The sequence below is a fragment of the Podarcis raffonei genome, chromosome 14 (genome assembly GCF_027172205.1).
Source record: "Podarcis raffonei isolate rPodRaf1 chromosome 14, rPodRaf1.pri, whole genome shotgun sequence".
NCBI lineage: Eukaryota > Metazoa > Chordata > Lepidosauria > Squamata > Lacertidae > Podarcis > Podarcis raffonei.
In genome coordinates this window covers 38,658,487-38,677,364 of record NC_070615.1, presented here as the reverse complement: position 1 = coordinate 38,677,364, position 18,878 = coordinate 38,658,487, and the positions used below count along the sequence as shown (strand labels likewise).

Below are 18,878 nucleotides of genomic sequence, written 5' to 3'. Positions count from 1 at the left end.
AAAAGTTGTTCTTTATTCTGTTATATTTCCCAAAGTGGCTTTTAGGTTGTTTGAAAACTCAAGTGTAATGTGCAAATCCCAAAAACAGAATAAATGGCCATGTGAATGCAGCCACCGTTTATCTTTCTATTTTAAAGTGGAAGGATGTTACTGTTTTTTTTGCTGTGTATGTGTATCTGTTACACTAGCACAGTAAAACTATAAATGCACACAGCTTCTGACTGTGCATATCTGGTTTTATATATGTGAACGATAACCACACCGCCACTGCTGAATGTATTAATCAGGCCTACAAAGCATTTAAAAAAAAATGTTGCTTTGATGCTTAGTCTCTGTTACTGATGCATCACCCCGCTCTCTAGCCCCAGCTTTACAGCACAATGCTGCCTTGATTAATTGGAACAGGTGACAACTGCTATTCCTACAGCCTTATCTTCATATCCTTCCGCGTTTCACAGATGGAAACAGAGCCAAGCTTGTAATAAATAATCACCATCCTTAACATTTGTATAGCACTCTGAGTCTTCAGAGCACTTTGCTTGCATTGCAATGCTTTCAAAAACCACGTAAGGGAGGGCTGCAGTATTATTCCCCATTTTGCAGGTGGGAGGACTAAGTCTGAGAGACGGAGGGCTTGTTTAAGGCCTCCTAGTGAGTTTGTGGCAAGAAGCAAGGTCTGAACTGGGGAACTCCTGGTCCATAGCTCAGATTTCAAGTTGGTTGATGGCGGATGCACCAGAGCAAGATAGAATTTGGGGGCCTTTGTTCATTGGGGTGTTATTGTTTGTTTGTTTGTTTGTTTGTTTGAAATGCAAGCAAATATTTGCTGGAAGTGCAACAGCAGGGATCATTCAGTGTGCAATTTATGGGTTAATTCTGTTAAAGTTAACTAGCCAGGGTGATGGATGGATGGAGGCGTTAGCAACCAAGCAGAGTGAGGTAGTGCATGCTCTGATTGGCTGTGTAGTTCTGAGGTAATTTTCCTCTGTATGTTTGGTTGAATGTCACCCTGCTATGTACAAAGCCTGAACTAAGAAAAATGGAACCTTTGTTCTTTTCTCCTCAAATTATACACTGCTTGGTTCAGTTTTCTCAGTAAAGTGGTATCAAGACTTTTCTCTTTGGACTCCATTAAGTGACTTTGCTAACAATATTCACAATGAAAATACCTGGGATTGCCACTAAATTCTGCAGTTCTTTCTTCAAATTCATGATGTCCTTACATAACTGGATATCATCCATCCTAGAGAAACAGAAAGAAAAAAAATCAGGGTGGGGAGCATAATATGTGTTACTTACATCTTCCTGCGGAATCAGTTTGATTAATGAATATTGTTTCTATATTTATTTATTTATTTATTTATTTAATGTTTATTTATTTCCCCTTTGAGGTTGTTTTTATTAAAGTTTTTTCATACTTAACAAGGGTACCTACGACCCTTTTTTCAATTTATAGAGTCCTTTCTACAGGTCAGTTACATTCAGCGTTTATATTTATTATAAATATGTAAGAAGTTCAAAAGCATGTAAGAAATAGGAAAACAGGAAGGAAAAAATGCAATCGAATAAATAGAAACATTAATATGCAAGAAGGAGGAGGAGGAGGAGGAGGAGGAGGAGGAGGAGGAGGAAGAAAGAAAGAAAGAATGAAAGAAAGAAAGAAAGAAAGAAAGAAAGAAAGAAAGAAAGAAAGAAAACAATTTTTGGTCACTACATTCACAATAAAGAAGAAGAAGACGAATTGTTTGGCTTAGAAGTTAATAACATGTTCCATTCACAGGTCACAAACTCCAGTTCTGATATATATGGTTAAGTGCTTAAGATCTTGGGGGTTTTTTTTGCTGTTTTTAAATTCACTTAGAGGCATTTCAGAGCAAAAGGCAATGAATAAATGTAATAAATAATAATCTATTGAGTTTCTGCCTTCCTTCTTTCCCTCTCATACAACTTGTAAGCTTAGTCATGACTGTGTAGTCATACATTTTGGCATCATATTCTGTTGTTGCTGAGATCAGAATCCTTTTCCAATAACATATCCTGCAATCATACGAGAGATTAATTCTCTTTGCTGCAGAGGAGTTTTTTCTGTGTGCTTGTCAATAAAAGTAATGCAGGTTCTCAGTTGATTTGTATTTTTGTTCTAAGATGGTGCTCGTTGTCTGTTGGTTGTTGATTTTTACTAGTACTTATATGAAAAATATATTTTTAGCAGTGTAATCCAGAGGTCACAGTTCCCACAGATGCCAGGGTAGCTGCCATGACCTCCTAGGATGCCCACAAAACGTCTCCATAATGACATCCTCCTGAGAATTGGTTTGCTCTTCCTGATCAGTTCCTTTTTGGGTAGACTCAGCCACTCACGCCTCCATGGCAGCCATTTTGTGTTTTGGCACACCACCTTATGGTAGCCATTGCATGACTGGCACAAGGCGGTGGAAGCTAGTCCATTCAGGTGAATGGGGTGCTGCCCCATCAACCTCATTCTGCCCTCAGCCACACACTGCCTGCCTGGCTTCCTGCTTACAAAACCAGTCCTGGCTATCCGCTTCCAACTTTTTAGTCTCAATGCTGCCCTTATGGAACTCAGCAGGGAGGAGGATGGGGACAAACTTAGAATTGGTTGATTGGCTCTGGCGCCACCTACTGTTGGGCTCCTTGTTGTCCCTCCAACCAGTCTCAGCTGCCACTACTATGTGCTCCACACATAGACCTCTCTATCCACCACAAAAGAGGAAATCTGTGCTGTCCTACGGCTCCTGCAATGTCTTCCCAGGAAGCAAAGGATTGCAGCCCAGCTTAGAATTCTTAGGTTTCCTCTCTGGGGCTCTTGCTTGGTTCCTTCTGATCACAGAACCGGCTTTACACAGACACATAGCTGTCATCGTTTCCCCTTTTTTAAGGGAAATTCCCTTATTCCAAATAGGATTCCTCACAAGAAAAGGGAAAAGTTGACAGCTATGCACAGACACAGACACACACACACACACACACAGGCTTCATTGCATTAAACGGCAGCGCCTTTTCCTTTAATTAACCATCTTAAAATGTTGCTTCTCTCTTGGGGGTGGGGAGGAACCAATATTAAACACATGCTCAGCAATAAGCAAATTGCCTATTATGTTCTGTGCAACAGCACTTTGAGAAATGGGATTCATATCACGAGAACGATTGTCTTTGAGGGAAATTACAGTGTTAATTAGAAGGCAACAGTTTTCCTGGAGGAGAAGGAACACTGGAAATGGGGAAGATCCTTGAGCCAGCACTGCCAGGCATCTCTCTAGTGAAGTCACCGGAATATGAGAAGACCAGTAAAGTATGTGATCTAGAACCACACTTCTGGTGGCACAGTCTGAAGGTGCTGGTATCTGCAGGAGTTTTCACATCAGTGCAGACTCAACTCATCAAGTGTTGGTGCTGACCTTTAAAACCCTAAACGGCCTTGGCCCAGTATACCTGAAGGAGCGTCTCCACCTCCATCATTCAGCCCGAACACTGAGGTGCAGCACCAAGGGCCTTCTGGTGGTTCCCTCCCTGCGAGAAGTGAGGTTACAGGACTCAGACAGAGGGCCTTCTCAGTAGTGGCGCCCACCCTTTGGAACACCCTCCCATCAGATGTCAAGGAAATAAACAACTATCTGACTTTTAGAAGATATCGGAAGGCAGCTCTGTTTAGGGAAGTTTTTTATGTTTCATGTTTTATCGTGTTTTTAATATTCTTCTGGGAGCCACCCAGAGTGGCTGGGACAACCCAGTCAGATGGACAGCATATTATTATTACTATAATTATAATTATCAAGGAATGCACCATCTGTAGCCTGCAGAGATGGGTACAGACCCCTTTGCCTGAGGTGTGTACATTGGTCACTGGACTTCAGGGAACAGGGCTGGCCCTGATGCCCCCCCTCTCTCTCTCTTTCTCTCCCCCCCTCCCTCTCCCTCTCTCTCTCTCTCTCTCACACACACACCTCTCTACACAGATCCGCTGTCTATATAAGATTTCCCAGAGCAACATTTCCAGGGCCCTGTTAATATTTATGAAAGTATTTCAGACCAAGCAGGGGGGTCATCTTGGTTCTCTGCAGAGGGGAGGCAAGAGGGCAACTGGAAGAAGAAACCGCTCTCTAATTGGAAGCAGCCAGAGGAGGACATGGACTAATTGCCTTCTCTGGCCAGCAGACAAAATGGTTGGGCCGCCTGCTAGGCGCTTGATTACTAGTGCAAAGTCGGGTCTCTCTACATGCTCTGCAACATGAGATATAATTGCTCCTGAGATTATGAAGCAGCACACTTGGTAGCTATTATTAACTGACTTAAGAAATGAAATGCCTCTCTGGGGAATGGATACTGGATATTGTGAGGAACAGGGTATCTGCTGGTGCCAAGCAGTGAGATCTCAAGTCTCCAAATAGAGATTATTAATTTATTATTATTATTATTAATATTATTATTATTATTATTATTATTAGCTACCCATCGGACTGGGTTGCCCCAGCCACTCTGGGCAGCTCCCAACATTTAAAACTCAATAAAACATCAAACATTAATACTCCAGATGTAGAGCATCACATGCTAAGCACAGGGGTTGCCAATGTGGAGCCCTCCAGAGATTGTTGGACTACAACTCCCATCAGCCCCAGCCAGCATGACCAATGGAATTTGCCATCTAGCAATATCTGGAGGGACGCGAGTGCCGCTGTGGTCTAAACCACTGAGCCTTGGGCTTGCCAATCAGAAGGTTGGCAGTTCGAATCCCCGTGACGGGGTGAGCTCCCGTTGCTCTGTCCCAGCTCCTGCCAACCTAGCAGTTCAAAAGCACGTCAAAGTGCAAGTAGATAAATAAGTACTGTTCTGGCGGGAAGGTAAATGGCGTTTTCGTGCACTGCTCTGGTGTCGGTGTTCCGTTGCACCAGGAGCAGCTTAGTCACGCTGGCCACATGACCCAGAAAAACTGTCTGCGGAGTGGACAAATGCCGCCTCCTTCGGCCTGTAAAGCGAGATGAGCGCCACAACCCCAGAGTCGTTTGTGACTGGACTTAACTGTCAGGGGTCCCTTTACTTTTACCTTTTAATATATGGAGGGCACAAAGACTACCCTTGGTTTAGAGTACAGCCCAATTGGAATGAATAGGATTCAAGACAGTAACGTCCCATTGATTTAATTGGGTCTATTCTTAGGCCACATTCGAACTGTATGTTTAAAGAACAAGCATACTACTTTTAAACAGTCATGACTTCGCCCACAGTTATATGGAAGTTGTAGTTTAATAGTTTTCAGAGTTGTTAAGAGACTCCTGTTCCCCTCACAGAGTTACAACTGCCAGTGGGAGGCATCATTTTCCAGTTTGCCTCAAGCGGCAAAATGTTCCTGGGAGGATGAATTATGGGGGAAGAAGGCAAAGCCCCAGTCAAACAGGAGAGGTTTGCCAAAGCTCTCCCAGCGGCGGCCTTCACATCTTCCCACCTGATCAGTGATAAATAGCGCCGAGCGAAGCTTCCATTGTGAACACTGGGGAAATTAAAAGGGCAAACTGGAAACGAAAAACAAACAGGCCGAGGGAGAAAAGTCAATGAACAAAGCATGATAGACAGATGGCTCCCTCCATAGCCTTTTCTACAGGGGAGAAAAAACATTTTGATTGCAAATGCTCTGCACTGTTTGAGATGCAAAACATCAGGGGAAATTCAGTGCTCACAAGGCACGGATTTGACTCTGACTCACTGGGTCTAGATGGAATTTGACAAGACAGGTGTTTACTTGACTGTGCAGTAGCAGGTCTGGGTGGCTCCTAATCCTGCACTTGCTCCTGAAGGTGCAATTGTTCCTAACTACTATTTTGATCGTGACAGACTTAATGGCTGTGCTGACAAGGCCCATCATTTCCAGAAGCTTTTAATCCCTTGCTGTAAATTTGCTACAGGCTTGAAACTCGGCTTCCCTGATTGACGTTGTAATAGGAGGAGATTGCTCAGGGCAAGAAATGATAAGGGCGGGCCTGGTGCCAGTCGGCTTGGGCAATGGCTGAGGGGCCCAGGTGCTAGAAGGTCACCTCCTGGGCCTGACTGAGAAGCTCCACTCACCACCCTTCGCCTAGAGCCCCTGGGTGCCTATTTTAGTGGTAGATTGGCAGCTGAGCCACTAGTGAATGGGACTGAAGCTTGGCTGCCATCTGTGGGGGCTGGCTGCCATCTTTATTTACCCAGAATTCCAATGCCTCAGCCTTTAGATCTTTAACAGGGGTGCCCAAAGTGTGGGAGGTCAATGGCGTACCTGTGTTGAACACTTACACTTAATTGTAATACAATAAAATACAATATAAGGAATAAAAGTTTAAAATCATGCATCGTTGCTACAACAGAAGAATTACTGAGCAGATTTTAAAATTCCGTATATTAGTTGCCTAATAAAAAATAGCTATACAAAATTATGCGTGCCCATCTCTAACACTTTCCAGTTTTTCAACTCTTCTCTTTTGCAGGACTTCAGTTCTTCAAATCTCTGGTTGGATCTACATTGATCTTCTAAACATGATTAAATTGAACATTCTATAAGGTCCAATGGCAATTTCCCTTCGTCAGTGGCTCAGTGCTCTGCAGCGCCCTCTGGTGTCACATTTTAATAATGCATTTTTAATGCGATAAACGACGAGTGTAGATCCACTCTCTGACTCCACAACTTCCTTCCACTAACTACCCCATCTTCTGGTTGGACTTATATTCAGTATTTCCACTCCTCCTGGCCTTTTAGTCAATCAGAAAGAGGACAGAGTCCTGGTTATGTTTCTACGTCCTGTGAATTTTCAGATTCCTAGGATGAGCTTTTGACCTTCCCATGCAGAACTTTTCCCCATGTACTTTTAACCTTCTTGTGAATTTTGGACCCGCTTGCCATTGACTCTGGCTCCATCCACTGTTTGGGCTCCCTGCCTTCCACCTCACCAGTCCCAATGGGTACCACCCATCACTGAGAAAAAAACTATTTACTTACATAAACCTGAGCTCCGATTCTCTCCTGACTAAGACTTCCCGAAGTCTCTGGATCTTTGCCATCTCCAGTTCTATCTCCTCGGGCATCATGGTAGTTTCAGCCATCGAAATGATGTCAAGCTGATCTGTACAGGATTTAAGACAGACAGGAAATAAATGAGGGTTTGCTCATGTTGGCTTAAGAGTCTTTTAAATAAAAGAAGACAGAACAAATCACATGGAGTTCTTCCATCTTTAGGAAGAGTCACATACCTTAGATAGTGAGGCTTGAATGTGTTCAGGGGTTCTGATATGATATCATAAGCCTTCCCGTTTACCTATAAATAAGCTGAATATTCTCAAACTGTGTAACTATAGGGTATGGCTATAGGGTATAGCTATATCAAGCAGGAACTGCAATGCTCTTGTTTAGGGTTGCAGCCAGCCAGCCACGCCCTCTCGCAGGAGACTCCATTCCATTACCATTCTTCATCTTGGTTTTCATTCCCCCTAAAAGAAATGGCATTCAAAGCCCACAGAGCATGTTCAGTTCTCTTTGGGTTGTTGTTGTTGTTGTTGTTGTTGTTGTTGTTGTTTTGTAGCTTCTCCCTCCCTCATTTTCCCCTTAAACATTTTGGGCAGTTTGGCAGATCTTGGTTTTCTGCTGAGCCTGCTGAACCTGCTGAGCTCCACAGGGAGCTACAGTCAGATCCTGCAGCTTCTGACATACGCAGGGCCAGAGATAGCCACTGTGGTTCCTTCATCATTTTACACAGCACAGAGAGGAAAAAATCTCAGATCAGCTGGTTAGCTACTTCCATCTCAGTGATCATGAAACAATAACCTCACTTCAACTTTCATGGTTTGGCTAAGTAGTTCCCATTTCAAATACAAACTCACTTTTCTGGTTTTCTTCCTTTTTAAATGAAATTATTCAGTAGCTTGCTTAAAAACATATTTTTGCACCGGTATTCCAGAGGAAGGTTGTGGAGCAATAAAGTATTTGTGAACACGGATTGCATTAAGACGGAGACCTCGGAGTTCAGCAATAATTTATGTGATGGCACAGCAACCCGTAGAAGGATCACAGGTTAAAAGCAGATGAGAGGAGAACCAGATGGTACAAGCTTTAAAACAACATCATTAGTGGAAATGGAAATCGTTGCAATGGGCGGGAACATTCACTGGGGCTGCACAATAATATCACCTTGGATATAAAAAAAATACATAGGTATACATGAGAATGGGAGAGAGGGAAGTCACTAATTTCACAACAGCAGAGGTCAAAAAGGGCCACCTCAGATTCTACATTTTGCTGGGTCAAGTTATTTTGCTACCCTAAAAATTTCTGTTGCAGCCCACTCCATCTCCCTGCATGTCACTGTGGGAAGCAGAGTCCAGCTGGAGCAGACCAAAGGTCCATAGAGTCAAGTGAGCTCTCACACAACCTTTCTGTACACCATCTAGACAAGTAAGCAGCAGAGTTCTAGGGTACATTTGGGCCAGGCAGAAATACTCCCGGGGGATGAGAAGCAGGACCAGTGAAGGGGATGGCTAGGGAAGAGGCATGAACTGGGAAGAGGGCCAGATAGAGAAACCTAGTTGGCCCCAGATCTGATACTCCCTATCTGTCAGGATGCTGTCAGCAGCTTCCGTCTGGTTGCCCAGGAATTATAAAGACAAGGAAAAGTTTCTTACCACCCTTCTTTATTTCAGTCTTCGCACAGAGAGGCTATAGAACCCAGCCTCTGGGATAATGCCGTTGTCCCAAGAGAATTTCCTCCACCACCCGTCTCTCCCACTTCCTCATTCCTCTTCCACAGGTGCTGCTACGTGCCCTCTGTCTTTAAGGCCTTTGCTCTCCTACTTTTAAGGCTCGCCGGGTTCTGGGAGATGGAGGGTCTGGAATGCTTTCTAATGACATGTCAGCCGGGTGTTGTTCTGGCTCTCCCATGATTTCCCAACTTCCCCCTCATCTGCCTCTGACCTGTGACCTCCCTCAAAGCCCTGCTGTAAATCTATCCTGTCTTCCTCCTCCTTGGAGGGGTCAGGATGGGGAGACGGTCTCCACCATTCCTCCTCTGCTCAGTCCCTATCTTTGTTTTACAGCAGTGGTTCTCAACCTGTGGGTCCCCAGATGTTGTTGGACTACAACTCCCATCATCCCTGAACTCTGGCCGTGCTAGCTCGGGGTGATGGGAGTTGTAGTTCAACAACATCTGGGGACCCACAGGTTGAGAAAGGCTGTTCTACAGCATTCCTGAGGAGAAGGGCTGTAGATCATCCGCTACAGAAGGTTCCTGGTTCAATTCCTGGCATCCCCAGGTTGGGTTGTGAGGGCATTCCTTCCTAAAGCCCTGGAGAGCCAGCATGGACAATAGGGATCTAGATGGACCAAGGGTCTGATTTAGAAAAGGCATCTTCAGTTGCCGTTGTTGTTGTTTACATTTGCATACCATCCTTCATCCAAAAATCTCATGGTGGTTCACAGCATAAAAACACAAGGAAAAAAACCAAAATATGTAATAAAAACAAGAACAAATAAACCAATACCCCCCAAACTCATTTAAGAGGTGTATAAGATGTTAACCAGCCCAAGGCCTGGTTGAAGAGAACATTTTTGCCTGGTGCTTAAAGGTGTATAATGAAGGCCCCAGCCAAACCTCCCTGGGAGAGAATTTCACAAATGAGGAGCCACTGTAGAAAAGGCCCGTTCTTGTGTTGCCACCCTCCAAACCTCTTGTGGAGGAGGCACACAAAGAAGAGATTCCAATGATTATCGCAGGGTGCAGGTAGGTTGAAGTGATGTTCATGAATTTATAAACCTGACCATTGTGCCATGCAAAACTGGGGAAAATATTGCCTTTTTCCTTGCCTTGCTTGCTTTAACCGCAAGCTAATTTCTAGAGAAGAATTTTGTAAAGGCATTTTCAGGTGTCTGGGTTCTCTTTGTTAATGCTAAAATAAATTCTGTAAAGGAAGTCCCCAGCTGTCAAAATACTCTGCCTTGCGGACTGAAGATAATAAACCAAAATACACAACAAAGAGGTTTGTGGCACCTTAAAGGCTAAGTAATGTATTATAACGTAAGCTTTCATAGACTCAAACCCATTTTGACAGATGCATGGAATGAAACATTAGTTGGCAGGTATATAAAGTAGAAAATTGTAAGGTGGAAGTAGAATAGCAATGATATGCAAACATTACAGTCAGTAATAATTAGAAATGAGAGGTTGTCACACCCCAAACCATCTTGGTAAGCCTTCCTCACTTCTATGCTTTCCTGAAAGCCTGATGACATTTTATCTCCCCACAGTCTGGGACTTTCAGAGTGATTTTGTAAACAGACTGCATTTGGATTCCCCAGGAAACTGCTGAAGATAATGAATTGGTGTCTAATGGACTGGAATTAATTCTTCCTCTCAACAAAAAGATCAATGATTGCTGTCTTTGGGGCAGTTGACTTGAATTGGGGCAGCGTGGGGGTAGAGGGAAGAGAATCTAAGTTTCTTTCCATTGCAGGTTTTGGAGCAATTGTTGAGGATTGTATTATTGGAACAGGATAGGTGGCCTGGAAGCCTCTGCTGAAAAACTTCCACAAATATTGACCCCAAGTGCACACAAATTCATTCCTTCAGCCCTGAAAATTCGGGGGAGCAACAAGTCAGCCTGGACCTCATTCTAAGCCACGCGAGGCAAGGTTCAGTCATCAGACAGACAGCAGTTTAGAAGGGAGCCATGATTATCCCAGTCCAAGTTTGCTGCCTTGGGACGAAACTATGGAATTCAAGCACAACGCGACCATTTAGTGTTCCCCAACTGAATGTGGTTCTGGACATGAGCTTCTCAGCTGTGGTCTATAAAAGCACTGATTGACAGCGCTGCTGTTGACGTTTCCCAAATCCCTTTCTGCCTTTCTCATTAAATGGTCCATGTTACCCGCTAACTCTTTCCGCCTCCCTCATGAGGAAATTCTGACACTCTAATTATTCCTCGCCTGCTGTGTCTGTCAATTTTTAACAGCTCTACTTGGCTAAGTGTTTAATCACACAGTCCATGAGCATCACACTTTACCTCTCTCCCCCTCCCAACCCACCAAAGGGGGGGGGCGGACTTTTTAGTTTTTCTCATGTGCAACAAATAAATGACTTTGTTCCGGCCTTCAGTGACAAACCGTACCATAATTTCATCTGTTACTTCCTATGGTTACGTTTCAGAGAGACGAGGGGACCTACATTTCCATTATGCAAGAACCCCAATCCCTCTTTGCATCTCCTTCAGGGTTTGCCAAACTTGGATCTCCAGCTGTTGCTGGACTACAACTCCCATCATCCCTAGCTAGCAGGACCAGTGGTCAGAGTGTGGTGTTGTTCAGGTTCTCCTTGCAGGTTTCCCATAAGGATCTGGTTGGCCACTGCAAGAACAAGATGCTGGAATATATGGAACTTTGGCCTCATCCAGCAATCACTTCTTATGCTTTTACAAGCTCCAGTCCTCAGCATGTCCAGTTTGTCCTGGAAAAGGTGCCTGACAGTCACTGCTATTCAGTGTAGGCAGACAATTCTGAGATAGATGTGTTGGTCAGTATCCCACTGCTTTCTAGGTTCCTAGGTCTGTGCAACATAATCCTTTGCATTATAGTCTTGGTGAGGAAATTGGTAGCCCTGAGAATCAGGCCTTAATATCATTTACTCTAAATATTCAATTAAATCTGTTTCTGCCAGCTTAACTAATAAAATGCCTTTGTAGAAGTCTTCCAAAAGAACAAAGTACAGCCTAGTGCACAAAGAAGCATGCAAAGACTCATTGCTTTCTGTGGTCTTAACTACATTCAAATGGGTGCTTGGATTGCAGTAGTGCCATTTTGATCATGACATCTCCCCGGGTCTCAGGTTTTCCATGCTTGATTTAGCTGCTTCCTATTCCTTTCGGGGGACGCGGGTGGTGCTGTGGGTTAAACCACAGAGCCTAGGGCTTGCCGATCAGAAGGTCGGTGATTCGAATCCCCGTGACAGGGTCAGCTCCCGTTGCTCCCCTGCTCCTGCCAAACTAGCAGTTCAAAAGCATGTCAAAGTGCAAGTAGATCAATAGGTACCTTCTGGGGGGAAGGTAAATGGCGTTTCCATGTGCTGCTCTGGTTTGCCAGAAGCGGCTTAGTCATGCTGGCCACATGACACAGAAGCTGAATGGACTATATGGGATTGGCAGAAATGACCGACAGAATCCGAGACCAGGGAGAAGAGTCGGTGGAAGAAGATTGGAAGAAATTTAAAGACTATCTACAGAAATATTGTAAAATCAATGAATGTTAGAATGATGTTGGATTGAAATTAAGTGGTTTCCAGCTGTAATGCTTTAAGAGAATATGAAAAAAAAGGATTATAAATAGGTAATAATATAATGGTAAGGATTTGCTGAACTAATAATTTGTGGTGGAATACAAAAAAGGGAGGTATGAGGAGGTCCGGGAAACAAGTTAAAGGAAAATAAGCAATTGAAAATTTATGTGTTTTTTAAATTTTCTTTATTCTGTATTTTTGTTATATATCTGTTTTTTCTCTTTTTTATTTTATTGTAATATCTTAAAAAATCTTAATAAATATCTTATTTTAAAAAAACCAGAAGCTGTACGCTGGCTCCCTTGGCCAGTAAAGTGAGATGAGCGCCGCAACTCCAGAGTTGGCCACAACCAGACCTAATGGTCAGGGGTCCCTTTACCTTTACCTATTCCTCTTTCACAGGAAGGTTGGAAGCAGCCATATGCTGAGTCAATTGGTTTATCCAGCAGCAGTTTTGCAGGGATACAGACAAGGATGTTTTCCTACCTTGGGCCTGGAGAGGTCAGGGATCAAACCTGCGACCAGTTGCTCTACCACTGATCCAAGCCCCTTCCAGGATCTCCAGTCTTCTGTTTTTTATAACAGCCTGGTTCTCTCTCCCCACCCCCGAAATCCTAGTCTCACAGAACACCCCACCACCCCAATAATTCTCAACCCTCCTCAACGCAGCATTCAAACACAATACAATCACAGGGGAGTCTTTGCAAAAGCCAGCCAACTTCATATCAGCCACTGGATATTCTCAGCCATCTCTGCAGCAGCTGGATAAATAATTCTAGATGACGGTGCCAAACGCAACAAAGGCCCAAGCAAGGCTGCTATGGAGATTTCCTTTCAAGAGCTGGTGCATGAAACACTCCTAGGCAGGCCAGTAATTACCGTATTTTTCGCTCTATAAGACGCACCAGACCACAAGACGCACCTAGTTTTTGGAGGAGGAAAACAAGAAAAAATATATTCTGAATCTCAGAAGCCAGAACAGCAAGAGGGATCACTGCGCAGTGAAAGCAGCAATCCCTCTTGCTGTTCTGGCTTCTGGGATAGCGGCGCAGCCTGCATTCGCTCCATAAGATGCACACACATTTCCCCTTACTTTTTAGGAGGGAAAAAGTGAGTCTTATAGAGCAAAAAATACGGTAAATAGTTTGAGCAGTTGTTGGGGTTTTTTCCAAAGAAGCTTGGAAGATGGAGATTAAACACAAGGCTGCTGCCCTTGGATGCATTTATTTATTTTTAATATTACATTTATATCCAAGGATATAAATGGCTAAATTGGTTCTCCTGGGATGGTTATATAAGTTCTCAGTTTCAAAGCGGCATGCTCCTGAACAAGTATCAAGGTGGACATACAGTGGTACCTCAGGTTACAGATGCTTCAGGTTACAGACTCTGCTAACCCAGAAATAGTACCTCGGGTTAAGAACTTTGCTTCAGAATGAGAACAGAAATTGTGCGGCAGTGGTGCAGCAGCAGTGGGAGGCCCCACTAGCTAAAGTGGTACCTCAGGTTAAGAACATTTTCAGGTTAAGAACGGACCTCCAGAACGAATTAAGTTCTTAACCCAAGATACCACTGTACTGCTACTTTTTCCAATCTGCACAGGTCTTAGAACTTCTGTTGTCCCAGGCATTTTGTCGATATCCTGTGTGTTTGCACAGGAACCACTAATTCCCCACTCAATAAGCCAAGTGCCTTAGGCTAACAAGCAGATATTACGGGCCCTGCTCTGTAGGCAAAATAAAATTCAAACTTTGGCAAACTTCTGCCCACCTCACACCCTGATCCTCAGAGGTGGGGGGGAACCCAACACTGGAATCAACATACTACATGCCCTGCTGAACATTCCTCTTTAAAGAGTGTTCCTTTAAAAAAAAAACAAAAATGCTTCCTCTCCTGATATGAGTCAGTAAAATGGGATTAATTAAGACTTCGCTGCCAGTTCTGAAGAGCAATAACCAGAATGGCTGAGGCATCTCCGGTTGATTTTCTTCATACATTTGCCCTCTGAAAGCACTACAAGCAACACTTTGACTCCGCTGTTTGTTTTACACAGTTGCCTCTTGCTTGGCAAATGGGTTGGTGCTATTTCATAGCTGACTGCTGCCGTCTGAGGTGACTTTATGAAGCATTTAATTGCTCTCCTTTAGTGGCAGGTGTTCAGCACTTCCAAACAGGAGCAGCCAGACCCTGCCCTGACAGGTGAAAATGAGAGAGAAGCTTTGTAACAATAGGTGTTTCTCAAAGAGTGGGCTGGGACCAATCAGAGGCTACTTCTTTTAGGTGGGCCTCAGCGCCACAGCCTATCGAGTGCCTGCTCACTTGCTTGCCCCGCCCCATTTTGGTTGGACCAATCCCAGGACCAGCATCTCCTTGCATGATAATTAAAGATGGCCAGGAGGCAGAGAAGTTCAGGGGGAGAAGGGAGATTTCCCTACTTTGGGGTGGTGGGTGGTAGGGAAAGGGCCACGGGCCAGATGCAGATGAGGTGCTGAAGGGAATTAGAAGATTAAAGTTTAATATTTCAGTAGCAGTAAACTCCTCCAAATCACTTCTCATACAGAATTTAGTCTTGAAAAAGGCCTCCTGTTGTCTAGCAAAGCCTTCCTTCAAATTTTACTTTAGTCAAAAGGTGGGAGCCCACAAGAACCACATTGCCACATAATTAATTAAGGATTTTCACAGAAAGCTCTAAAATCAGCCAGTGGAACTCTAAAAAGACCGGGTCAAAAGGAACCAATTAATACACCTGTTTTACCAGTGAGGAACACTGAGCCCGAAGGATAAGTGATTAGCAAAAGGTCAGCCATTCGAGAGAAACTTTTTCTAAATTATCACCTATTGGGAGTCAATGAGCCTTGCAAATCTACAGCAAATCCCCTGGTAGATCCCAGTTTACCTTCTGCTAGGGGCGGAGGAGAGATTCAGTTCAGTACACAGGCTGGAAAAACACAGTCCATCCTTCGAAAGCCGCCCTTCCTGAATTTTGCGACACAGTTTTCCCCAGCCAAGTAATAGGCACCAAAATGCATATACTGGTGTGTGCATACACATCCATGCATCAGTGAAAATAACACAAAAAAATTGATTGTACAAGAAGAGAAGATCACTTTGCAGAATTGTGCAAATTAGTGGATATTTCATACAAAAATGCATACAGTTGACAAACTTGTAGCAAAATGGTGGTGATTTTCATGAAGACTTAAACCAAAAAACCCTGCAAACTGGTGTAGAAATGTGGAGAACTGAACTTAACATTAGAAAAAAGAGAAACAAACAAAAATTAAGACAGAGTGACAGAGTCTTCCATCCCAACCTTCTGCCTACCCTGTGCTACCTAGAGGGTACCTGTCAGTCAGAGTAGACATCACTGAGTCAGATATATCAGTGATCTGACACCTGATATAAAACCCTCTAATCTCCTTTGCTATTGTGATTATTTCCATGTTCTCACGTTACCTGAGACATGTTCTCACAAATGGTTACTTCAGTACAACAGATTCTTAATATCTCTCCTATTCTTACTGGGGGATGACTCACAAAACCTTGCTTATCACTGCAATGCACCGATGAAAGCATGAACAAATGCATCACTGCCACGGATCTGCTTCCACGAATAAAGGCCTTTTTTTAAAATCATGCAGAAATAATTACGTTCATGCTGGGAAGACTCATGCTTCATCCTCCAAAGCTTGTCTGGTTGTTTTCCAGTGCCTCTTCTTTAACATATCTATTTTTGGTTTAAGATGCAAATTGAGGTTGTCATTGAGGTTCATTCATGGTTCTCTAGCCTTCTACAGAGGTACTATTATATTTGCTAATGTGTCGTAAACTTTTTTGAAAGGTTACTTAATTATTCATTTATAGGAGCATTTGTAAACCACCGATTCATTAAAAAAATATTACAGTGGTATACAATAAAGTCATGCGAACGTCATAAAGCTATTGAATCAAGAACACCAAGCAAATAACCATCACCGAACTGAATTAATTCTTTAAGAATTCCTGTGTGAAACAGAAGCTTTCCAGTAGCCAAAAATCTCTGAATGGTAGGTGCTACTCTGATTTCAATAGAAACAGTATTCCAAAGTAGGATAGCACATTGCCTAATGGTTTAGTTTGTATAGAAGCTAAGCACCAGATTGAGCTGGATGTAAGATTTTCCTCCACTGAAGAAAACACACAAATTAGGACACGTTAGGCCAGAATGCAAAATTCATGAGGGGGGGGGGTACTGGCGAGATCAAGAGAGTAGATTCTTGCTCACCTCGTCTTGGATCTTTTCCTACAAAATCTACAGGGATTCTGCAAGATGTCACATGCAAATTCTTCTTCTGCAGAGGGAAAGAATATTGCAGCAGAAATAGCTCAAAACTAATAAAATGTATGAACTTCCTCCTCCCCGTTATCCTGCCAGTTCATGCCATGTGGGCTGCACACTGCCTTGTTTCATGAGTGGGGGAGCAAGGCGAAAATTTGACTCCCCCCTCAGCCCTCACGCTGCCTTCCCAAAGCCAGCTAAGCAAGGTGCTGGGCTTTGAGAAGGAGGTGCAAGGCTCTGGCAGAGTCCTAGAGCCCTCCCACCTCATTCCCAGAGCTGGAAAAGCAATAACCAGGCTTTGGGAAGGAGAAGGGAAGGCCTCTAGGACAGGGAGGTTGGTATAGGAATTACTTACAGGGTGATGGAGGATGACAAGGGGATTGGGGCCAGTGCACAGGAATCAGAGCAGCAGGAACCATCACCAGAGCCGGTAGGGCCCCTGTTTCCCCAAACACGGCAGGCTCCGAGGCATAGGGAGAAGCAGGAGTGGCGCTACAGGAAGTTGAGGCAGGCAAGAGCCTACAGCCCAACTCCCTAGCTGGCCAGGTGGGGCTCACTAGATCTTGGGAGAAGGTGTGTGATTCTTCAGCTGGAATTGGCTTGGAACAGGTGGGGCTCACATGCCTCATCAAACCCAGATGCTGCAATCAGCATGCAAAGTATAAAAAGGGCAGCAGAGCTGAGATGTTGGGTCTGCTTATCTGCCCATGTTGATGGATCTCAGCTTGGATGCTTGAGGATCTCTGTGGGACTTTGGACTGACTCTGGACGGGGGACTTGACATACTGACTTGCTGCCAGGTAGGCCAGGGGTTAAAAATAGCACAGTTTCCATGTTGAAGTACTCTTGTGGCCCTCTTGGTATAAAAAGTTGGACTATCTTGCTATAGCAGACGCTCCAAGTGTCCCCATTTTCCAGGGACAGTCCCAGATTTACAGAAGCCATCCTGGTTTCCGATTTGATTCCAGAATATCCCACTTTTCCTTAGGATGCCCCTATTTTCACCTGAGAAATCTTGAAGGGTATGGAGTTATGTGACCCCCTGAGCCAAGGAGATAAGCAACTATACTACATTTAGAAGACATCTGAAGGCAACCCTGTACAGGGAAGTTTTTAAGTGTTTTTATATATGTTTTTATGTATGTTAGAAGCTACCCAGAGTGGCTGGGGCAACTCAGTCAGATGGGCAGAGTATAAATAATAGTAAGTTGATAATGATGATGGAATAGGACGTCCCTATTTTCATCAAAGAAATGTTGAAGGGTTTGCTTTTGTGGACAGATGTGAGAGACCAGGGCTGGCCCACCCATGAGGTCGGCTGAGGCAGCCACCTTGGGTGGCAGAACCTCAAGAAGCAGTGCCCCCCCCCCAGGCACCCCATCCCACTGCCTCCATGGCTGGTGGAGAGCAGCAGTGACTTTGGGCGACATCTTGTGATATTCCATGTGCTCCATGAGATCTTGCATGATCTCGCCGGAACCTGCTGTTGTCCTCACTGCTTCATGGGCAGCACCAAACAGCCCAGGTAGGGGAGGCATTGGTAAGGGGGATTTGGTGGTGGGGCAGGGGCAAAGAGGCACCTTCCTATTTTGCTTCAGGCAATGAAATGGGATGCGCCTCCCCTGCGAGGGACAGTCGGACAGGAAAATTCTCTGGGAATTCGGTATCTACTCTTTGCATATATAAATAGAAGTGAAGAGGATTAGAAGCTTATTATTCATTTCAGAGAGATGCCTTATCTTGAAGGGCCGAGATTAATTATTAGCATGATCCTGGTGCTATTGCGTGTCTCGACTTGTTCCCAGTATGTTATATAGACAAATGGAATTGAAAGACTTTAGACACATGTTATTTGTTGATTATTGGAGGATAGATGGATAGATAGATGTTCTTAGTTGACTCATTGTCTAGAATAATGTTTTCCTTTGCAGTTCTCTCCCACACACATTTATTCTCTTATTCTACCAAAAGACTCTGCTGAGTTGCCTTGCACAATGCATTTGGTTATGTGGAAATGTTACACTAGTTGTCCCTGGTTAATGTAAACTGGCGGGATTTCTTTCCTTTATCAAATACAATGATGGTTTGGTGTTGTTGGTTTTTTTTTAACAGAACAACAGGAAAACCACAGCTGAAACTGTGGCAGCCTCAAATGAGCAGGCCGACGGTGGAGGTCCAGAGGAGACCTCCCAAGCCATGGAGAGCAGCAGAAATGGGGAATGCAGGACACACACACACACCCCACACACTTTTTCTGC

At 44.0% G+C, this 18,878-nt stretch overlaps 1 protein-coding gene across 1 annotated transcript in view; it reads right to left on the bottom strand.

Moving 5' to 3' along the window:
• The window catches only part of BMERB1 (bMERB domain containing 1), a 38,157-nt gene that overhangs the window by 5,276 nt on the left and 14,003 nt on the right, over window positions 1-18,878 (bottom strand). Inside the window, exons 2-3 of the mRNA XM_053364023.1 lie at window positions 6,986-7,109; window positions 1,170-1,243 (exon numbers count right to left, since the gene is read on the bottom strand). Of these exons, the coding sequence (XP_053219998.1) occupies window positions 1,170-1,243; window positions 6,986-7,109 (198 nt within the window). The remainder of the gene's footprint in view (window positions 1-1,169; window positions 1,244-6,985; window positions 7,110-18,878) is intronic.